Source organism: Hemicordylus capensis, chromosome 1, assembly GCF_027244095.1.
Source record: "Hemicordylus capensis ecotype Gifberg chromosome 1, rHemCap1.1.pri, whole genome shotgun sequence".
NCBI lineage: Eukaryota > Metazoa > Chordata > Lepidosauria > Squamata > Cordylidae > Hemicordylus > Hemicordylus capensis.
This window is the reverse complement of record NC_069657.1, coordinates 25,101,726-25,124,304: the sequence shown is the minus strand read 5'-3', so window position 1 is coordinate 25,124,304 and position 22,579 is coordinate 25,101,726. Positions and strand designations below refer to the sequence as shown.

General features: G+C 43.1%; 1 protein-coding gene across 3 annotated transcripts in view; it reads right to left on the bottom strand.

Annotated features, from left to right (window-relative positions):
- Positions 1-22,579, bottom strand: part of WARS1 (tryptophanyl-tRNA synthetase 1) — a 31,726-nt gene that overhangs the window by 5,847 nt on the left and 3,300 nt on the right. For all 3 annotated transcript variants that reach the window (XM_053275193.1, XM_053275200.1, XM_053275209.1), the window contains 7 exons: positions 17,565-17,770; positions 16,725-16,932; positions 13,562-13,670; positions 12,669-12,788; positions 9,058-9,240; positions 7,910-8,010; positions 2,507-2,619 (listed from right to left, as the gene is read on the bottom strand). In XM_053275193.1, coding sequence (XP_053131168.1) covers positions 2,507-2,619; positions 7,910-8,010; positions 9,058-9,240; positions 12,669-12,788; positions 13,562-13,670; positions 16,725-16,932; positions 17,565-17,678 — 948 coding nt within the window. In that variant the 5' untranslated portion in view covers positions 17,679-17,770. The remainder of the gene's footprint in view (positions 1-2,506; positions 2,620-7,909; positions 8,011-9,057; positions 9,241-12,668; positions 12,789-13,561; positions 13,671-16,724; positions 16,933-17,564; positions 17,771-22,579) is intronic.

Here is a 22,579-nt window from a genome sequence, read left to right as displayed (position 1 = left end):
GTCAACCACTCTAAGCAACTTTGGTGAAAAGCAGCATATAAATATTTGTTGTAGTAGTAGTAGTAAGCTGGTTCAGTTTTTTATCTGCTTGCCTTTATGTGAACATCCCATTGTCAATCACAATAGTCACCCAACCCTCTAAAATTCTGCAAGGTTTTTCTACTTTCTTAAGCATCTCCACAAGGAGAGAGAAAGAGTGTGTGTGTGTGAGAGAGAGACAGCCATGGCTTTCTGCTTTATTAAAATAAAGCCCAAATTATGCACCAAGAAAACTGAGCATTTGGTGTGCATGTGATTTCTCCTCCTTTGCTAAACAGCAGTTTGAACATGGGGTGCTCTCCTCTCTGCCCTTTAGGTGGCAGGCTCTTTGAAGAAAAGGCTCTGTTGGGGGGCGAATGAAGAGACAGCTTCCACATCTGCATGAAGCCAGTTATTGCCGATGAAGCAATTTCTAACCATACCTAAGCAATTAGCAATAAAACTGGGCTGAATCCCTTGACTGGCAAATATCTAAGTCACTAATCCAGTTGATGGATCACTGCTTTGTGGAAAAGTGGAAGGAGAAATCACAGATAAGCCAGATTCTCCATTCTCTTATATTGCTGGCTGTTGGTCTAAACACTGGGTCATTACACTGAAGTGCCCCACACTTCTAAGGGGGAGATAGTATTGCCTGAATGTAGTACTCCAGCACCCCCGAGCAGACTTTTCCTGCAGGTGAGCTCAGCTGAAGCAAATGTAATTCTATAATGCATTGTGAAAGTGTTCAGACACCACCAGGTGGCTTGCCCTTTCCACTTCTTATTTATAGCTTTAGACCAGGGCTGCACAATTTCAGCCCTTCAGCTGCTGTTGGACTGCAATGCCCATTATCCCTAGCCATAGTGGTATTCATTCATTCATTCATTCATTTGATCTCTATACCGCCCTTCCAAAAATGGCTCAGGGCAGTTTACACAGAGAAATAACAAATAAATAAGATGGATCCCTGTCCCCAAAGGGCTCACAATCTAAAAAGAAACACAAGATAGACACCAGCAACAGCCACTGGAGAGATACTGTGCTGGGGGTGGATAGGGCCAGTTACTCTCCCCCTGCGAAATAAAGAGAATCACCACTTTGAAAAGGTGCCTCTTTGCTCAGTTAGCAGGGGTAACTATAGCCAAAGTTGTGCCACCCTGCTTTAGACAGAACTGGCCAGGGGTCTGGAGACTCTCTGGGAGAAAGTTCAAGAACACTCGCCTGTATCCAAGGTGTTTGTGTGCTGTGATTGAAGCCTTATAGGTTCCTGCAATGCTCACCTTAGATCAAAGACTCAGAGAGGTTTTAGATGGCTTCCTGTCCCCGCGCCCCCGATCCCATGTATTACAAAAGAAGAACAGAAGAACCTCATCCTCTAGAACGCAATTTTATGAACTTTTTTATTGTCAAGGCAGTGCCAAGCCCTTCCTTGAGAATGTTTACAGTTGAAGGCCAAAACTGGGCTGGATTAACCCCAGCTCTCTATTCAAATATGTATTAACTTTTGATGGTAAAAGAGGAGTTGAGGCAAAGTATAACCCCTATTCTTAAAAGATGAGAAATATTTCTAAGGAACTAAGGTGCAGGTTAATCATTTATGAAGATTTCCAGTGGTTATTTGCCATTGCACACAGAGAACAAAGCTTTGTCAATAGTTATCACTTTGTGTGAACCATGATTACAGTGTGCCAATTGATTCAGTGAAAAGGGATGCTAGCAGGGTAGAAGACACTGAATGACGAAGGCAGGGGTTGAGGGAAGGGAGAAGACCTTGAGTCTCTAAAAGAACCTTTGAGAAGCAAGCTCTTCAAGGAGCTCAACTAACTGTTCCATGAGCTGAAAGTGCCTTCGTAGTTGACCAGGAGATGGTCAACACTCAAAGCAGAGTGTGTTTGAACAACTGCCACTTATTTTATTTATTTATTTTATTTACTTAACGTATTTTTATACCGCCCAAAACTTGCACCTCTGGGCGGTTTACAATTAAAATCATTTAAAACATGAGTATCTCTGTGACTCTTCTGCTCCAAATGGTTTTAATTTTTAATCTTGGTTTTAAATGATTTTAATTATTTTAATAAAATCATTTAAAACCAAGATTAAAAATTAAAACCATTTGGAGCAGAAGAGTCACAGAGATACTCTCCAAGAGTCACTGGCATAACTCACTTCAAGATGGGAGTCTGAGGTTCCAAATGGAATGCAAGAGACGTGGTCCTGTGTGGCTAAATCCCCCACCCCGAAAAGCCAGTGGCAAGGACCAATCTTTTCAACAGACTCTCCAACCATGTTGTGTTAAAGCTTATCCCTACATGACCCTGTGCCTTTGCAGAAAGCTGCAGCCTACACCTTATATAAGACTCCAAATTAGGAGAAGTTAAAGATATGCAGGATATATCTAGCCCTGGTAGTTATAAAACTCTTTTTGCCAGCTGTGGTAGGGTTGATGGATGCAGCTTTAGCTATCTTAAGAACAGCTTCATACCTGATCAATGGCACATGGGATCAAACACTGAATGTCCTCCTTATTGTTGAAGATGTGTGGAAATGATGAGCTAAAGGATGGAGCAGCTTGAATGGCAGGGAAACTTATTTTTCCTAGAAAAGAACACACATATATACTTGTGATCTTGCTTTAAGTATTGAATAGATTGCCTACTCCTGACATATAGCACCAATGTAGAAAAATTGTGGTTTTTTTTTTTTAATGTTCTCCAATTTCAGCTACTGTTGGTGGCAGTTTGTAAGTGGGCAACATGGTTCTTAAATAGCTGATGAAAAGCAATAACTTAGCTACAAAGAATACTGAAATATATTATTTCTATATAATAATTTTCCTTCAGAATGCACAGGATTCTTCTAAGGGCATGCATGCCCTTACAGGCATAATTGAATTTCATGCAAAAGGTGCACATGATATTTTAAGGCAAACTCTCTTCAGGACACAGAGGAATCCCTCTTAGGATAACCTTTTAGGCCATTTTCAGGAATATGCACTCCCTTCTCCTCCTGATGCTCTCCTCTATTGTCAGACAATTCCCCACTCCTGGAGTAACACATTGGATATTAATTTAACTATGGTTAGCACTAGCCAGAACATTAAACAGCAGGTTAAATTGTGACTGAGTGCCAAGTTGAAGGCTGGTTAAAAACCAAAAATTCTGGTTAATCACAGTTCAGGTTTGTGCCAATCTTTTCCTTAATTGCAGTTAAGCCAAGTTGAATGGTGATGTGTGTGTGAGGTGGATGGTGACGTGTCTGTGTGTGTGTGTAGATAGCAGAATTTGGTGCTAGAGCAGAGGGGTAAGTGAGGAAGGAGTGCAGGTTTCTGAAAATGGGTCTTGATTTCTTAACTGTAGTTAGGAGAGGGAGCCAGCATTACAAGCCCTTAGGCATACCTATAAATACTACTTAATTCACAAACCCTTTTCACTAGGAATTAAGCACTTCAAATTCATTTAAAGCCAGCTGGAAATGTAACATTGTGGAGAAGAAAGCTCTTATTTCAGCTGGAGATATCGATACATAAGACACGCGTGCATATGCGTACACACACAGACAGAATTCACTGCAGGGACACACACACACACACACACACTTTCATTAACTTATCCTTGAAGGGAGCACCGTGCCCGGAAGAGCAGTGGAGGAGCACGTAAGGACCTGCTTAACTGGTTTTTAAAGGAACCGAGCCCTGTCCTGCCAAATTGGTTCGGATGTGGGCACCTGAACTGGTTTGGTGCTTCCCTAAGGAGGCGACAAACCAGTTCGGGCACATCCCTGTGGGCTTTTTGGTAGAAGCAATCAGAGAATAAGGACTTTCACTTGGTGGTATCGGGAAACTCCAAAAGATGGGAGAAGCAAGAGGTTGGTGTGCTTGCCTTCCTCTAGCGGTGCCATAGTCAAACTCTCCAAATCCAGGCACTAATTTGCATGCTATGCAAATTAGCCTACAAATTTGCACATTATGCAAATTAACTGATGCACTGACTCCAAAAGACTTATATTTGCTCTGTAGACATTGTCCTCGTAGTTGAGGAGGATCTCTTCTCCTGACCATTAAACACCCAGACTTTATATCCCAACACTTTCTAATATACAAGTTCAGTTTTTAACCTTGTCTAATTAGCTGTGTACAGCCACCCAATGGTGCAGCGGGGAAATGGCTTGACTACCAAGCCAGTGGTTGCCAGCGCGAATCCCCACTGGTACCTATATCGGGCAGCAGTGATATAGGAAGATGTTGAAACGCATCATCTCATACTGTGCAGAAGGAGGCAATGGTAAGAGCCAGCGTGGTGTAGTGGTTAGAGTGCTGGACTAGGACCAGGCGTGGTGTAGTGGTTAGAGTTCTGGACTAGGACCGGGGAGACCCGAGTTCAAATCCCTATTCAGCCATGAAACTAGCTGGGTGACTCTGGGCCAGTCACCTCTCTCTCAGCCTAACATACTTCACAGGGTTGTTGTGAAAGAGAAACTCAAGTATGTAGTACACCACTCTGGGCTCCATGGAGGAAGAGCGGGATATAAATGTAATAATAATAATACTGTGCAGGAGGAGGCAATGGTAAACCCCTCCTGTATTCCTGCACACTTTACCTTTAATTAGTGCTGTCATGGATTCCTCACCAACTGCAGACTACCAACCCACTCCATTTCCCAGTATCTGAATATGTTATTTATTGGCAAATAAATATGCTATTTATTGGTGAAGGTGAAGATAACAGATAGGATTGGTGAAGATACAAAATCAAAACTCATGCTGAGGAGCAGTGCTGAGTGCATTTTCATCACACTAAATTCTATAGTTGATCCTAAAAACTGGTGCTAGAGATTAAGGCTTTCATGCTTGAGCCGTCATGGCCACCATTTACATCCTGAGATAAGAACATAAAATGTAACTCCAAATTTGACACCTTTTGATTTAGAATACTAGTATAGGCTAGAAAAGAGCAGGGGGCAGAGAGAATTCATGGTGGCTTAAAGCAAAATTAAAAATATACAAAAAATAATACCTATAGAAAAATGAAAACTACACTAAGTTTGGAATATTAATAGCAGCAATAGAATAACAACAACAAAAATTATACCGAGTTCAATTGTACTTACTTCTAAGTATAGAATGGAATAGAATGGATTGCACTATAAAGCCCCAAACCTTAAACATTACATTACACGGGCAGTGATTTACATCAAAATCAAGCTCAACTGCCCTACAGAATCTCCTGCTGACAAAAAACAAAGGCAACATTCCTCAGGGGAGTTACTTATTGTGTGAACCTCTTCCACCCAGCCTCCTGTGCTTCATCTGCCTTTCTCCAAGTCCAGCGGTTGAACAGACCACACATTTTGCTCCTTAACTCCACTTCTACAAGGGCTAGAGCTTAGCTTTTTTAAAAAAATGAAAGCTGGGAATCCAGGCAAGTTAATGTGCTAACCAGCCACCAGAGAACATGCTTAAAATACAGTAAATAACCAGAAATCCAGGGGAGATGGCAACCTTGCCCTCCCCTCCTTCAGTTGCAGAGGGAGGCCAGCAGTGGCCTGGGCTCAGTCCGGCACGGCCCCCCCCCCTTCTGCATCAGCATCTGATGTTAGATGCAGGGAGCAGTTAGCCATGCCCCCAGTGTCGGTGGCGGGGCAGTGGCCCGGGTTCTTTGAACCCGTTTGCTCAATGGTGGCTCCGTCCCTGCCCTCCTTACTCACAGGGCTGGTTATTACCAGGCCATGACACCATACTAGATCTACAGACTGTATTCTGTCCTATTCCAAGTATACTCTGCTCTTCAGCCAACAAGACTTCCAGAGTGGCTTACATAAAATCAATGAGATAAAATCTACTATTTGCTTACAACAGCAAAATAGTTAAGCAGGTTATTTAAAACGCTAAATACACCTTTTACTATTTTAATTATTTGTCATTGTTTCAAGAACTGGCAATGATTACACTTCACTTTGCTGCTGACTTATTTTCCTGCCTACAGACAGTTTGTTTTTAATTGTGAGGCGAGGAGATGGCTCAGCCCCAGCGGGAGAAGCAGCAACAGGTGGAGAAGGGTGATTATTCTACACATGGCTATTTCAAGCAGCAAAAGTTAACACTTCTAGATAGGAATCTGAGACACTGAAACCTGTGTTTCTTTATGAATGGTTGATGCCTTTTATTTTGTGTTGTGGTCCAGGAATACCTACATGTGTGGGACAGTCGGATTATTGCGGACTCAACAAATTGTATATTATGATGTCCAGATTTCTGATACTTCCTGTGCTGCATAAATATGGATTGTTTTCCTTCTATCATTTCAGGAACTATATATATTTTTAAAAATCCATTTCTCATCCTAGGTTGGAGCACAAGTATTCTAAGTTGAAAGCAGGTTCCATGGACGCCAAAGCACCCCCATGCAGTTATTTCCATGTCTGAGATGTTGAATTATACATTGTTGTTTTAAGTTATTTTTAATTATCCGGTTAGCACCCAGTTTTATAAGACATCTCTTAAAGGGCCCTTAAGGGAGGAATGCGATGCAATACATATAGAGTATAACTAGGACCTTCAGTACCTACTGAAGTTAGTAACAGCTCCGTTTGGAAGGACAAAATTGCCTGCAGTTTGAGACAGACCCTCCACTGGGCTTCTGGGTCCAGTACCATGGGGCACAACTAGACAGGAATGTGTGGTGTCTTCACAGAGAGGAGAGCTGGTCATGTGGTAGCAAACATGACTTATCCCCTTAGCTAAGCAGGGTCCGCCCTGGTTACATATGAATGGGAGACTTGATGTGTGATCACTGCAAAATATTCCCCTCAGGGGATGGAGCCACTCTGGGAAGAGCAGAAGGTTCCAAGTTCCCTCCCTGGCAGCATCTCCAAGATAGGGCTGAGAGAGATTCCTGCCTGCAACCTTGGAGAAGCTGCTGCCAATCGGTGTAGACAATACTGAGCTAGAAAGACCTTTGGTCCGGCTCAGTATATGGCAGCTTCTTATGTTCCTATGGCGATGGGGCCATAGTAGGGATGCTCTTGAATTGAGGTTCGAGCACTGATTTGAAGCCAAACTGCTTTGAACTGATTCAATTGGTGGAGTATGGCGCTGGTGAGCGGCACCCTTAAGAGTGGGGAGAGCAGGTCCTAACCTGCTCCACTGCCACTCACGCAGCTTCCTGTGGTGGCACAGCAGCGACACGCAACCATGCTATGGGTGGTGCACTTGCGTGGAGGCCATGTGCGTGCCACAGCGGTGGCGCAAGGGCTCCTGCGGGAGTGCCGCTGCAGCAGGAAGCTATGTGCAGTGGTGGCGGAGCAGGTAAGGACCTGCTCTCCTCACTTTTAAAAGGTGCTTGCTGTCGCCCTCAGTGCCACGCTCCACCGGTTGAATTGGTTTGGCAACCCCACGAACCAGTTCGGCTTCGAATCAGTGCTCGAAGCTCAATTTGTGCACATCCCTAGGCCATAGCTCAGCGGCAGAGCTGCTGATCTGCATGCTGAAGGTCCCAGCTTCAATCCCCCAGCATCTCCATGTAGGTCTAGGAAACACTTCTGCCTGAAACCTTGGAAGGCTGCTGCCAGAAAGGGCAGACAATACTGAGCTAGATGGGCCCATGGCAGGGCCCATGGAATAAGGCAGCTTCCTATGTTCCTGTGTCCTCCGTCCCCGTCCTGTCCCCCCCCCCCCAGAAAACAGCAGCTTGGGCAGAGGCAGGATTTCAAGCTTGAAAATGTCATATAGCAAAGACTTAGCCCTCCCTTTCTCAGCACTACAATCCTGAACCAGTTTGGACACCCTGTAGATGCTATTAACTTTTTAAAAAGATGTAGGTGATCCTGGTCAAGGATCTCCCATGTTCTGCCTGGTTCATGAGTTACTAGGAACATACCAGGAACTCACCAATGCAGTCACTGTCTGTAAAGCCAAAGATTCCTTTCACTTGGTTGAATGTCACGTGCTTTTGAATTTTAACAATATTCTTGTAGAATCCTGGGCTCAACCTGGGGGAAAAAGGAGGAGAGGGCTTCAGAGGGGAGGGGAGTCAGAATCCACAATTTAGATAGGGAGAATAATCTGGAGAGTATTCAGATTGGACTTCTGATACATTGTATATTACTATCTTATCTTGATCTCTGCCCCCCCCCCCCGTAGTGACATATGTTAACACTGTAAGTCAAATTAATTCATGTACATGAGCTTAATGAGAGAATAGGTCTACAAATATCACAATAAAGTATGGAATCTCACGGTTATTAAGGTGTTTATTACAGAGAAACGGAAAACCGAAATATTCCAGGACAATTAGAATCCTTAACTAAAGTAGTATTCTTAGAGGTATACATGCTAAACCTTTGCAGCAGCAAGAGACAGAACACACGTAAAGCAAGTAAAGCTTATTTGTAAGACTTGTGCTTTGCCTTTATATTAGGCGTTAAATGTTTCACAGAAGCCCCTGTAAATAAATATCTCTGATTTTTAGCTCTGCTCCGCTAATTGCAATTAAGACAAAACAAACTCAGATGGTGAGTGAGGAAATTTGCCTAGCTGAGATTACTCTCATTCCAGACCAACATCGTCAGAAAAAGGACAGTATCAGGGAGTGGAGCCTTGGACTCAAGATAACTATGTTTTATAGTTCCTGGGCCTGCAATCCCTGGAATGCTAAAACTCAACATAAAAACAAAAGGCAGCTTCCTATTGGGCTGGCCAAACCATGAAATAGAATCACACCCCACTCCCAGCAAAAACTGAAATAACCTCAAGGGATTGCTGTAGCACTGCACCCCCTACTGGAATATAAAATAATTCCATGCTTTATGACTTTCACTTCTGATTCTTCTTCAGTAGAATTCCTTTTATTCGCTTTACTTTTCTCTCAAAAAAAGTTTATTTTGCCATGTCAAACATAGAGCTAACATACCTCTTGCTATATATTGTGACCTGAAATGAATTAAGGTGTTGTTTTTAAAGTGTGCTCTTGCTGAATGCTCTAACAAGCAACTAAAGACTTTTGATCTTGCAGTTTCTCAGAATTCCTAGAACCTTACCCAATATACTGGAGATCAGAAAAGATGAAGGTTTTATTGATGTCAAATCCACAGGCTATAATGTCCTTGATGTTTTCTATAGCATACTGGTGAGCTTTCTCAATTGTCAGATCTTTCCAGAGGTATTTCTCATCATCAGTCAACTGAATGACTAAGGGAACATTAAATGCTTCTTGTAGCCACCTAACAAAAAATGAAACAGGTTCAGTAGTTTAGGGTGGGCTCTTCAGCTAACTCATGAGGCATTCTCGAGCTGAGTTCAAATAATATTAATCAACCAACTCGCTGGGTGGCCTTTGGAACATCATTTTCTCAGCTTCAAAGACATTTATAATTTTTCTTTCTTTTTTAAAGATAGCATGTAGTAAGTTGATGTGCACAGTGATAAGAGACATGCATCTATTTTATCCAAACATGTTACTCCTCCTGCACAGTGTTTGCTTGCATCTAAAGACACAAGGTAAATTGGTAATGCTGGAAGTGGTCTTCATTTCTTAATCTGAATAGCACTGCAGTTGAACTGTGGGCCTTATTTATCGGAACACTATTGAAAATCTGATTTTAAAAAGTTATAGTCTCATCCTAGTAATACAGTGTGTCTTGAGTACTAAACACATTGTTTTAGATTCTCATATTTCTAATATCAAAAAACTTGGGGGAGGGGGGAAACCTAGTCTTGGATTCAGGTAAATACAGTAACATCTTCTGATTGTCACATAAGAATATCTACAAGCCCTGTTCAGACATTACACTGTACCTATTTTCAGATGTCTGTACCCATGGACATGTTTGTGTGTGAATGAGTGTACCTGTGTTTATTTTAAAGTGAACCTGGGTATCAGCCTGTGCAAATCGGTAAAGTGGGGAGGAGATGTTGAAATGCCAGCCCCCACCCTTCATGAGGCGGCAGTAGAACAGGGAGCAATTGCCTCTGGTAGTGTGGTGGTGGTGGTGATTCTTTAACTGCTGACTCAGCACTGGCGCAGGGGTGACTGAGGAGAAGCTCTGGAGCAGCGACTTAGGAGAGGCGAGCCCGGGCCATGGAGAGACCGGGCGAGCCCGGGCCATACCCAGCCATGGAGAGACCGGGTGAAAGCAAGGAGACCCGGAGTGAGACCAGAGCTGCTGAGCCTCCAGCTGGCCTATTCCCGAGACCTGGAGTCTGGTGTGAGACCAGACCAAGGAGAGACCAGGCCAAGGAGAGGAGAGACCAGGCACAGGGGCGACTGAGGAATCTCTGGAGGAGTGACTGAGGAGAATCTCTGGAGCGTCTGGAGGCAGGCAGGGAGTGACTCAGGGCTGCCTGGGAAAGTGCATTGGGCGGCTGTGAGGAAGTGCAGGATGAGAGAAGCTCTGAGTGGAACTACAATACTCAGTCATCCCATGCTCCCAGCCATCCTACATGCTTTTCCAGGCTGCTCCGAGTCCCTCCCTGCCTGCTCCTGGATGCTCCCAAGATTCTCTTCAGCCATCCCTGTATCAATGCTGGGTTGGCAATTAAAGAGCTTCCAGCACCACCGCACTACCAGGGCAATCGCTCCACATTCTGCAGCCTCCTCATGGTGGGGGCTGGAATTTCCAACATCCGCTTCTGACTTTACCGACCTGCATAGCCCTGCCTGTGTACAAGCCTGTAATGCAGGATGCAAATAGGAAACGGACTGCTGTACTGGCATGCCACGTAAACCCTGCTAACTTGGCAAAGAGGCACCTTTTAACTTGCTGATTCTTTTTATTTTTACAGGGATCCATCTTATTTATTTATTATTTCTCTGTGTAAACTGCTCTGAGCCATTTTTGGAAGGGCGGTACAGAAATTGAATGAATGAATGAATAAATAAATAAATAAAACGTGTGAATATCTGTATCTGCATACAGATCTGTACCTGTGTAAACTTTACAGGTTGTACGAGTGTCAAACATATTGTGCGAACAGGGCTACACTTATCAGTTTTGTTTTTTTTTAAATGGTGGGGCGGGGGGGCAGAAACTTGCCCCAACTGTCTGAACATTTTAAAGAGGACATCAGCCGTTCTGAAAAAGCAGAGGAGAATAGATGGTCTGGTGGCAAGAATCTCAGAGAAAGGAAGGGATTCACATTGAGTAAGCTCTCCATTACCCTTCCCATTAACAAGCAGGGATGTGCATGAACCTGTTTGGTGTTCTATTCTTAGAACGCCGAACAGATTTGGAACCCCCGCGTTCGAAGCGGTTCAAATGTGGGGAATGGTTTTAAGGACGCAGGAGGGTGCACTAACAACCCCCCCGCCCCGGCCACACTTCCTCCTCCGGTGTTCTGTGTATAAATAGTCTGGTGGGGCGGCAGTGTACCTCCTTGCCACCTCGTTGTTTCACTGACTGGAAGTGCTATGTGCACCCATGACACACACATGGCACTTCCAGTCAGTGAAACAATGGGGCGGCAAGGAGGTATGCCGCTGCCCGGCCAGACTATTTATACACAGAGCGTCAGAGGGGGAATTGCGGCGGAGGGGGAGGGAAGTGCACCCTCCTCCGTCCTTAAAGCCACCCCTGCCCCACCACTGGCTCAAAGGGAGCCGGTTCCATGCACATCCCTATTAACCAGTAACAGCTGGTATCCTGGCCATAATTCTGCAACAAGGAGAACTCATGGGTAACTGCGCATCCTGAGTGGAAAAGTCCTTTATTCAGTAGGAGTCCATTTTTGCATCTATACATCCACAATAGCAGAAAATGGCTGCATATTAAACAAAATTGGTACTTGCTTACTATGCAATGACTAGCTGTTCTATATTTAACAATCCATTAGTTTACAGCAAGGACTTTTCCACAGGAACACCTAGGATGTGGAACTCCTAGACTGGAAGGTTAGGTTAGCCTCCTCCTTGCTGGTGTTCTGCGGCACTCTGAACCTTTTTGGTCCAGCAAGTTTTCAGTTCCTCTTTTGTATCATTTTTTGTCCCTGTGATCTTATTCGAATTGTTTTATTGCTGCTTTCTGCAGCTTGTTTTTGTTGATTTTTTTGTTCTTATTTGTTTGGTCGTTTGTGCATCTCCTTTTTGGAGAGAAACAGCAGGATAAAAATACGAACCAAACAAAACCAGGCTGTGCATACCATGTCATAGTTCAGGAAAAGCACAGAATACACAATCAGGTTCAGAAAACAACAGTTCTCCCCCACTCCCCGCTGCATTTTAAAGGGCAGCAAGTTCCTCGTCTTTATGATTGACAAGCTAGGTTCAAAAATGTGTGGGCAACATGAGCTGAAATATCAAAAAAAAGGAGTGACTAAATAAGATCTAGTATATTCAAGGTGTGGGGTTTCATGCCCAGTTTAGCTGCTTGCCTCTGCCATGACTATAAGAGAAGCAGAATAAATTCTGCAAAGTGAGAGAAATATGCAAAACTGCTCAAAATGCATAATTCAGACAAGTCACAAAATGCACTTTTCTTCACACATTTTTTAAAAGCACAGAGTATGCACCGTTGCAAAACTGAAATCATACCGTTCCCTAAATTACAGCTACTGATTGTTCCGTACAATGCAAGTGTCTGTTAGCATTAATTGCTTCACAAATAAACAGCAAATAAATAACAGGGAGTGAACAGTTAAGACCTAAATGACTTACTTTGTGAAAATGAATGGAGTAAGGTGGCCAACATGCAATGCCTCAGATGATGGGCCTCTGCCAGTGTAAAGGTAAAATGGCTTCTTATTTTCATATGCATCAAGGACTTGGTTCATATCTCTAAAGAAATAAGAGGGGAAAGGGAACATGGCATGTTATGTCTTTTTCAAGAAGAAACTGATTACAGGAAGAGGAATGAGAACAACTGCCAAAGGAAACACATGAAATATTTGTGACTATTGGGCAGTGGCTGACATAGAGACTAATGTTTTGGGGAAGGGTGATTTCTGCTGATCTCCTCATCCTTCTGCAGCTTGCTGTGCCTCCCAAAAATATGTCCCAGAGGGTCCTGGAACTCTCAGGGACATATTTTCAGGGGACACAGTAGGCTGCAGAGGGATGGGAAGATACGGGAAAATTCTTCCTTCCCTGTTGTGTGCGTGGAATGTGTTTTGGCGTCACATTAGTCTGGATGTCAGCCACTAACCATAATTTAAATGTAAGTAGCGTTTGTGTAAAGCTGTAGCAAAATGACACACTCCTCCAGGATTATACCACTCTCCCCCAAAGAAAGCTAGCTTATGCATTTTTTTCTGAGGAGATGAGCGTGTGGAACAGTAAGAAAACATGTAGAATGGCTTTTATTCATGTGAAAAACCAAGCCAAACTATTGCTACACATAACATAGCACCTCAGGTTCACGCGAGGTGCAACAGCTCCAAGAGTGCATGTGACCCCTTCTTCTGGTGTAGATTCCAATATGCCAAGTTTGGTGGATTTGCACAACATTACCAATCTGAGCATATCAGCACCTCCACAAAACGTAGGGGTGGTGTGCACTCTTGAGATGCTGTATTATGTATTAACTCAGACTATCCATGAAACATACCTACCTATGGGAAAAGAAAATGCCTCTGCGTAGGAAGTGATGTGGCTTATGCCCAGTAACTCTCTCTATTCGATTGATGAGGTCTTTATCAATTTTGCTGCTGCCAAATCGAACTGGAAAACAAAACCAAATTGGAGGATAAATTATAGTGATTGAAGTGGCAGAGTTAAGAATACACCACATAAGCATGATCCCAAAGAAATAAAATACAGAAACATGCCTTAAAAATATGTAGAATTGTCATCACTCTTGAATTTTGAGATGCCTACAAAATGTACAATCAAACTTCTACTCTTCTGTAATTAAAGGGCTCAGATTTGCTTTTTAAAATGAAGCTGCTTCATCTTCACTTCTTGGTAAAAACCTCCAGATTTATAGCATGATCCTTAGCATGTGTATGCTAATCGAATGGCAGACCCACTATGGTGAAGAGGTCTTAATTTTGGACTAGAACTGGAAATTAAAAAACTCCACTCAGCCATGAAGCCCATCAATGACCTTGGGTCTAACCTACCTCACAGGATTATTGTGAAAATATAATGGTGGTGGAATAGCCACCCTCAGCTTCTTAAAGAAAGGATAACATATACAATTAATAGATTAAAAAACCAAGAAGTTCTGCTAAGAACTAATCTGCCTACTTTCCTTTCACTATAATCTTAATTGGGAGTTACCATTTTCACAAATTAGCCCACTTCCACCTCAAACGTTCATGCATCCTCCATCTTGAATCGGGCTGGATGACATCATCACAAGCTATGCCATTAAAGTGTCCCTATAATTGTACCCAATTTGGTTCAAATCGGTTAGGTGGGTCTTGTGAGGAGAGCCAGTTTTGTGGTACCAAGCATGAATTGTCCTCTTTGCTAACCAAGGTCTGCCCTGGCTTGCCTTTGAATGGGAGACTACACGTGGACACTGCAAGATATTCCCCTTAGGGGATGGGGCCGCTCTGGGAAGTGCAAGAAGGTTCCAAGTTCTCTCCCTGGCATCTCCAAGATAGGGCTGAAGGAAATTCCTGCCTGCATCCTTGGAGAAGCCACTGCCAGTCTGTGTAGACCAGGGATTCTCAACGTTGGGTCCTCAGATGTTATTGGACTTCAGCTCCCATAATCCCTAGCCCCAGTGGCCTTTGGTTGGGGATTGTGGGAGTTGAAGTCCAATAACATCTGGAGACCCAATGTTGAGAATCCCTGGTGTAGACAATACTGAGCTAGATGGACCAATGGTCTCACTCAGTAGAAGACAGCTTCCTGGGTTCCTAAATTAGCCCACCCACTCCTGAAATGTTCATGCATCCAACATCTTGAATTGGGGTGGAGGACATCATCACAAACTATGCTGTAGAGTTGCCCCTATGTGTCACTACAAATGTACCAAATTTGGTCCAAATTGGTCCAGACATTGGAAAGTTGAGAGAGAGAGCAAGAGAGAGAGAGAGAGTGTGCTGGGTGATCTCATAAGCTTACTTTCCTTAAGGAAAATAGGCTTTAAGAAAAAACAAAAAAGTAAATGCCCCCTAGTCAGTGTGCGCAGAATTGCAGCCCAGAAACAAAACATCTTCCACTGAGGTTCTCTTATTATGTCAGGCCTCAAGAGTCAGCTCAAAATATAGGAGCTGGACTGCCCTCTGCTCCATGGGGAAAATTTACCACTTGCCACCAGCAATGTTCTCTGCTCCACAGGAATGGGACAGGAGGCAAACTAATCACCCCCAGCAATACCTCTGCTCCAGGATGGGGTACACTTGCCACTTGCCCCCAACAATGCCCTCGGCTGCATGGGGGCAGACTCCTCATGTTGCTTGCTCACTGTCTGTTCATCGACTGCCTGAACCAAACGGAAGGAATCAGAAGGAGTGAGCAAGCAAGGTGAGGCCGGGTTGCTCCTTCCTCCTGGTCATGTCTGTCTGGCTCAGGTAGGTGATGGACCAACACAATCAAGTGGAGGAGGAGAAACGACTTGCATCTGCCTTGTTTGCTCACTCATTCCTCCTCCTGGTCGCATCTGTCCATTGCCCAGTTCAGGCACCATGCTTAAGTTTCCAGGAGCCATGGCAAGCTGACTCCTGGGAATTGCTGAGCCCTGCATTATGTCACCTTTCCCTTGCCAGCAGGAACGGTCTTGCAACACCCTCCCCACATTTACATGGGGAGGTTTCATGAGAGAAGCACTCCAGTCACCAAGATTTATGGGAAGCACCAACAGTTACAACATACTCAAATTGAAGATTGGTACTGCTTGATGGCATGGCATTGCCAATGGATACATTAGTTGGGATCCAAACAGTCCAGTGTGCTAGCAGAAAGCACTTCCTCATGTGCTTATGATGACAGGGTCAATTTCATCCCTCCGGTTGATTCCCCTTCCTTCCTGGGTTTTCCTGGAGCCACAGGAGAAAGTGGGATTGGAAATGCTCCCATGGTCACTTCCACTGACCATTGGATCCTGACCACTGTTCTTTTGTATAATATATTTTTATTAATATACAGACATTAATAAAGTCTTAGATTAAACAGTAAAAGGACAAGAGAACAGATTTTTTTTTAAATTGATAAAGTGCCACCAAATTGGTGTCGACTCTTAGTGACCACATAGATAGATTCTCTCCAGGTTGGTCTGTCTTCAACTTGGCCTTTAAGGTCTCTCATTGGTGCATTCATTGCTGTCGTAATCGAGTCCATCCACCTTGCTGCTGGTCATCCTCTTCTCTTTCCTTCAACTTTTCCCAGGATTATAGATTTCTCAAGGGAGCTGGGTCTTCGCATAGTGTGTCTGAAGTATGATAGTTTGAGCCTGGTCATTTGTGCCTCAAGTGAGAATTCTGGATTGATTTGTTCTATGATCCATTTGTCTGTTTTCCTGGCTTAAATCACAGCAGACACCTGTGGATGCTTCAGCATGTTGGAAAGTTTTTATGGTGTGAAGACTATGAGCAATGGAAACGGGTTTATTCCAATGTAAATTACCAACACTCATCCTTACCACATTAAGATATTGACGTTCTTTAAAAATGTACGTCGAAGGCACCACTTGAACTCTGTAATTCTGAGCACTTCAAGCTCATTATAAAAACGGAGCAGACAGAATGAAAAAAGTCCTCAAGAAGTCTTACTAGATAACATTTCAAATAACAGAATGTAAAAAAGGGATAGAGCAGCACATACCTATAAGTTTTTCATAATCCAACCCTTTTGCATTGGAGGTTTGTACTGTCCAAGGGTCTACAAGGTCTTCGCCTTCAGCATCACCAGAATCATTGTTGACTGGAGTGAAATCGGTTGGAGGGGAACCTGCTTGATATTCTTGGCCTGTTGCTGTTTTATAGCTCAATTTTAATGACAGTAATAACTTAACTGCTGCATCAATTTCATCCTGGTGTTAAAAAAAGCAAAAGCACAACAATGTTCAGGTCAATAAACTTCAGAGAGCTCTGTCCTTGTATCTACCTGCATTACACAGAAGGAAGTGTTTAATATGGCTAATGTCAAGTATGCATATAAAAATGTTTACAAATTACAAGTGAAGGCAAGGGAAACAGTGAGAATTACTACTTCTCCAAAGTCTGTGCAAATAAGCCAAATGACTTGCTTACGCAAACTTGAAATTTGAGGTCTCTGCTTTACTTTTCCACTTGCAAAAGGAGTACAAATATTACTTACTTGCCGGGGACTGTGGGACTCAACATGAAAGTTCTGAAAAAAGTACTTGTTTGAAGGTGCTATTAATGCAATATTTCCTCCATAGTCTAATCCTTACTAACCACATCTTTCTCAATCTCATCAAATCCTCTCAAACCAAGTTTTTTTTACAAAGCTTTTGGTGTAGCCCTGCAGTCTATATTTTAAATAGTAAACCAATAAAATATTAATCACAGTGGCAACATCAGCTCTGGTCCATTCAGTGACTCAGGGCAATGCATTTCCAAAGATGTGCTATACTAGAAGGTGTTTCTAACTGGAACATTAACATTGATAAAATTCTCTGCTAATGAAATAAAATGTTACCTTTGGTGCTTTCGCTGCTTTCAGTGTTCTGACTTGTTCTCCTTGTACAGTTACTTTCTCAAACAGTTCAAGAGGATTAGGAGAGCAAAAGCCATGGTTCTGAACACTTGCCATTTTCAGGAATGTGGAGGGTTGTTTGTATGTACAATTTTAAGTGTGTCTTGCGATGTCTTTTTATCAAGAAACTTCAAGATAGCCTGAGAACTCTAGAAGAAAAAAGATGACTGGTTTTAATCCTTTGTTGTCAGGCTTATAAATAAAGCACTGTTAAAATATTGTGTACAAGCACAAATAATACATTTTAGTTTTAATTTTTTTAACAAATCTGACCACCTCAGTTTAACATCTCGCATCCAGCCAGCAAACCCAGCCAACTACTAGAACATGCAAATATTTCTGAAATAATACATCACAAAATGTTATTTCTCCTTCGCTATTTCCCCAACAGAAAATTATTTCTGCATGCTCTGATTTGAGTCTCAAAAATTTTCTGCCAATAATTATTGCTGTTTTACTTTTTCAACCAATAAGAGAAACAGCAAACTTACCTATATGACACTTCTGCTTTGGGGAGTGGGGGAAAGAGGCAATTTACAATTTTAAACTCTGCTTTGTTCTCCAGATGGACTTGCACAGCTGATACAAAATTCTGGGGGCTTTATCACTATAATTTCCCCAAAGGTCAGGTGGGATGTTATCACTTTCTGGACTCTTTCCTTTATCCATTCAATTCTCAGTTACGCAATTAAGGTCGATAACAGTGGGTCTTTTAGACCAGTAATCTGCAAGCTTTTTAAGATTTTGAGCCCAAATCTGCAACATTGGATTTATTCTTAATTTTTTAAAAACAGTATCTTTTTTTCCTTTTTCCTATTATGCCCTATGCCACAAAAAAGAAAAAGAAAAGCCAAAAAAACACACAAAAAAACACCACGCATCCTTGGCAAATACCTGGCCAGCCTTCCCCTAAAAACCTGGAAAAAAGGAGTTTCTACAGCTTGTTGAGGGAGTTGTCCCATTGCTGAACTGCTCAAATTAATTTTCAGCATACACAGTTTCTATACTTCAGAAGACAGAAAGGCTACCAATGAAGGATGTAATCTAACTTCACAGGTGCTCACTTTCTCTAGTTTGTTTGTGCTCACTTTCCTGGTTTGTTTGTTTAAAAATATAATAGCACAACAAGGAAGCATCGAGGTCCCGAATGACCTTTTAAGCTTACAATTAATAAAATAAATTATAGAAAGTAAGCAGCCCTGCATTAGCATTACAGTGATCATTACATTACAAAGTCCTTGCAATGTAAGGCCAGCGTGTTAACATGACCAATGAATGAGAGTGTATTGTTACATCAGGAGCATAATGAAATCCCCAATTCTTTTGGAGTGAGGAAATAGGGCACTGGCTTTCACACAAAGTTCTGGGGGGGCCTGGAGCCCCTTGGAAGCTCAACTGAGGCGCCTCAATGAGAAAAATGAATAAAGGCAGAAAAGCTGAGCTGAAAGCTTCAACAGGCAGTAACAGTGGAAGAGAACTGGCCTTGCGGTAACAAAAATGAATTGTCCTCTACTGAGCAGGATATGCCTTGGTTTGCATTTGGATGGAAGACTACATATGAGCAGTGTAAGATATTTCCCTTAGGAGGCCACTGCTCAGTAGAAAAGCAGAATGTCCCAGGTTCATTCCCTGACATTAGGGATGTGCATAGAACTGATTTCATACACTCCTGGGAGGTGGTGCTTTAAGGTATGGGGAGGATGTCCTTACCTCCCCCAACACGTTTTCCTCGCTGGCGCTGCTACCAAAACCGCTGACACGGGGCAGCTGAGTACCTTCTTGCTGCCCTGGTCAGTGTAATACTAAAAGTGGACGGGGACGCGCGCACACATCGCACACATGCACCAGTCAGGGGCAGCAAGAAGGTACTGAGCCACCCTGCATCAGTGGTTTTGGGGGCAGCAGCGCCGGTGGGGGAAACGCAGCGGGGGAGGTAAGGACACCCTCCCTGCATCTTAAAGCAACCACCCCCGTGGACCGGCTTGAACGCTGGCATTTTGAACCGGTTCGGCACTCCAGAAAAGGTGCTGAACATCCCTACCTGGCATCTGAGGTAGGGCTGAGAAGGACTACTGCCTGAAAGCTTGGAGAGCTGCTGCCATTCAGTGTAGACAATACTGAGCTATATGGACCAACGGTCTGACTCTGTAAAAGACAGCTTCCTATGAGTGTAGGAAGTGTTCTAGAGCACATTCTTAGTTCATGTTGGGTGATTACGAGGCCTGAAGCCTGGCTACCCCATGTCAACCAAGTGCGCCCTTGACACCCATCAGAATCCTCGGCAATGCACAGGGTTTCTATGGTCAATGTGTAGGAATAGACTGATAAAGGAACAGTTCCTAGAAGGCTGAAAATATGAAAACTACAGCAACACAGCTTCCACAAGAACGGTCAGACCAAAATTCAGCCAATGTAGCTGTAAAATGAAGGATATGTTCTTGGAGCTTCTCACCCTTTAGCTAAAGGAACTGGACAAGGGATTCTGGAAGTGGACAAAGTCAACAAGGTCTTGGTGGATACCATCAGTCATCAGGCTGTGTTGCTTATTATATGGAGTTATCATGTTGCTATGTTTAGATCTAGAGAATTTCTATAGATAATTTCATCATCTGGTCCTACAATACCATAACTGATCATTAGAATCTGAGAACTGTGGCCAGGAAGCTCCACTTGCAGTCAAAAGAGCAAAATGTTAGTGACACCCTAAAGCAATTTGCAGGTCCACTCTCCATGCTAATCTCAATTGTGTGGGGGGTTAGTAGTGATGGAAGGCAGATATGTAAAGGCATCACCTTTCTCCTCAGTGAGATTTGTTTTCGTTCAGTATAACTGGATTAGGAATTGATAGCCCAGTAGGGATGTGCACGGAACTGGTGGGGGCCAGTTCAAAGGCAAGGGAGGGTGCACTTAAACCCCCCCCACACACATTTTCTCCACCAGCGCTCGCTTAAAGACTGGTCTGGAGGGGCAGCAGCGTACCTCCCTACCACTACGTCCGCTCCTCGGACCGGAAGTAGCCTGTGCACGTCGTGCTCGCTCGTTGGGCGTGTGCGACCCGCACACGCTGAAGGGCACATGTGCTACTTCTGGTCACTTTCGGTCTGAAGAGCAGATAGGGTGGCAGGGAGGTATGCTGCTGCACTGCTGGACCAGGTTTTAAGCGAGCACCAGTGGGGGAAAAGCAGTGGCGGTGGGGAGGGGTGTGAAGTGCACCCTCCTCCACTCTTAAAGTTATCCCCCCACACCTTCGAACCGCCCGGTGTTAAAACCTGTTTGGAAGCTCGTAAAAGGGCCTCCAGACAGGTTTGTGCACATCCCTACAGCCCAAGTGAAAAAAGCACAGATGTTTCAGATCTCAATAAAGGGACCCAGATCTTTCCATATATAGGTGGCTCTGAAATTCACCCTTGCCAAATTATGTCCAACGAAGCAATCTGAAAAAAAGATCACAACTACTGGGAATTTATTCCTTTAAAGATGTATAAGCCACCTTTCAATTAAACAAACAACAGCCGAGGCAGTGTACAGTCATGCAAAGATATTACATACAAACACAACATAATAAAAACAACTTGTAATGATCAAAAAGAGGGGATAGCTGTGAGGAGTACTAGGAAGGCTGCCACCATCCACTTTTTAACATGAGCAGAGTCACCCTTCCAAGGGAATATTTTGGGAGAGAAAAGTGGAAAACCCCTCCCTAAAAGAAAGGCTTGAGTAGTCTTAAGCCTTCAAGAGCATGTGACTAGGGCAGTACCCAATAAGGAGTGATGCTCTTTAACAACAAGGATTTATTAATAATTGGTTGATAAAGAAAACTGTAGAGCAGGCATCCCCAAACTGCGGCCCTCCAGATGTTGCTGAACTACAACTTCCAGCATACCCAGCCACAAATTGTGTCTAGGGATGCTGGGAGTTGTAGTTCAGCAATATCTGGAGGGCCACAGTTTGGGGATGCCTGCTGTAGAGGCATCAACAATCACTGCTTCCATTCAAGTAACCCCCTCCCCAGGAAGTACAAGAACCATGCAGTCAGATCCAATCACTGAAACAAAAATAAATTTCCTGAATTGTCTTGATAAATTTGAAACATAGACCAAGGAGATCATCTTTTCTCTCTCTTTCTTCTTCAATTGATGATTTTAGTGTGTATAACAATTACTTTAAATAAACAAGAAGAATAGAAGTCAAACAGAAAGATCTGCTATATAGATGGAGTGCTGCCTGATCTGAACAAATGTTCCTTTGTCGACTGCTTGTGACTTTCTAGGATAAACGGTTTTATTGGAGTAATTTGAACTCTTGACAAAGTCTTGCCGGTGAGGGTGATGGATTTTATTCTTTTCTTCCCATTTGGATATGCCTTAAGGATTATAATGTTCTTTGGAGTATATACAAACATTTTGACAAGATGTTTTTTTGAAAGGTTTAAGGAATGAAACCGATTTTTGAAAGACCTATTGCTTTACAATAGGACTTAATCACTATGCCTGTTTGGAAGGATTTTAGGTTCTTTGATTCTGGATATCTTCAGAGTTGTTTTTCAAGGTGGAAGGTTTTATTTTCCCTTGTTGGAAAATCCTTGTTGGGACTTCTTTTGCTAATGACTGTTTTTAAGTGAACTGTTTCTTCCCATTCAAGGTCAACTGTTTCTTTTTGTTTTGTCTGCTTATCTGCCCAATGGAATTTCTGTGGATTACAACTTCAGCCTGTTTTTTACAGGAAGAAATCAGAACACTACCAAGCACTGCCTTTACCTGGACTATGGTTGATAATTTCATAATTTGTTTTTGGTTTAACTTTTGTGTTTAAACCACGCACAACTCTCTACAGGGTTCTGGCTTGGTGTACTTTGAATATGCTCTTGACAATGATTTTATTAGACATTAAGGTTATTAGACATTAAGGTTTATTACCTTTTTGAACTTTGAACTGCCTCCCAGGCCTTCACTGGACTA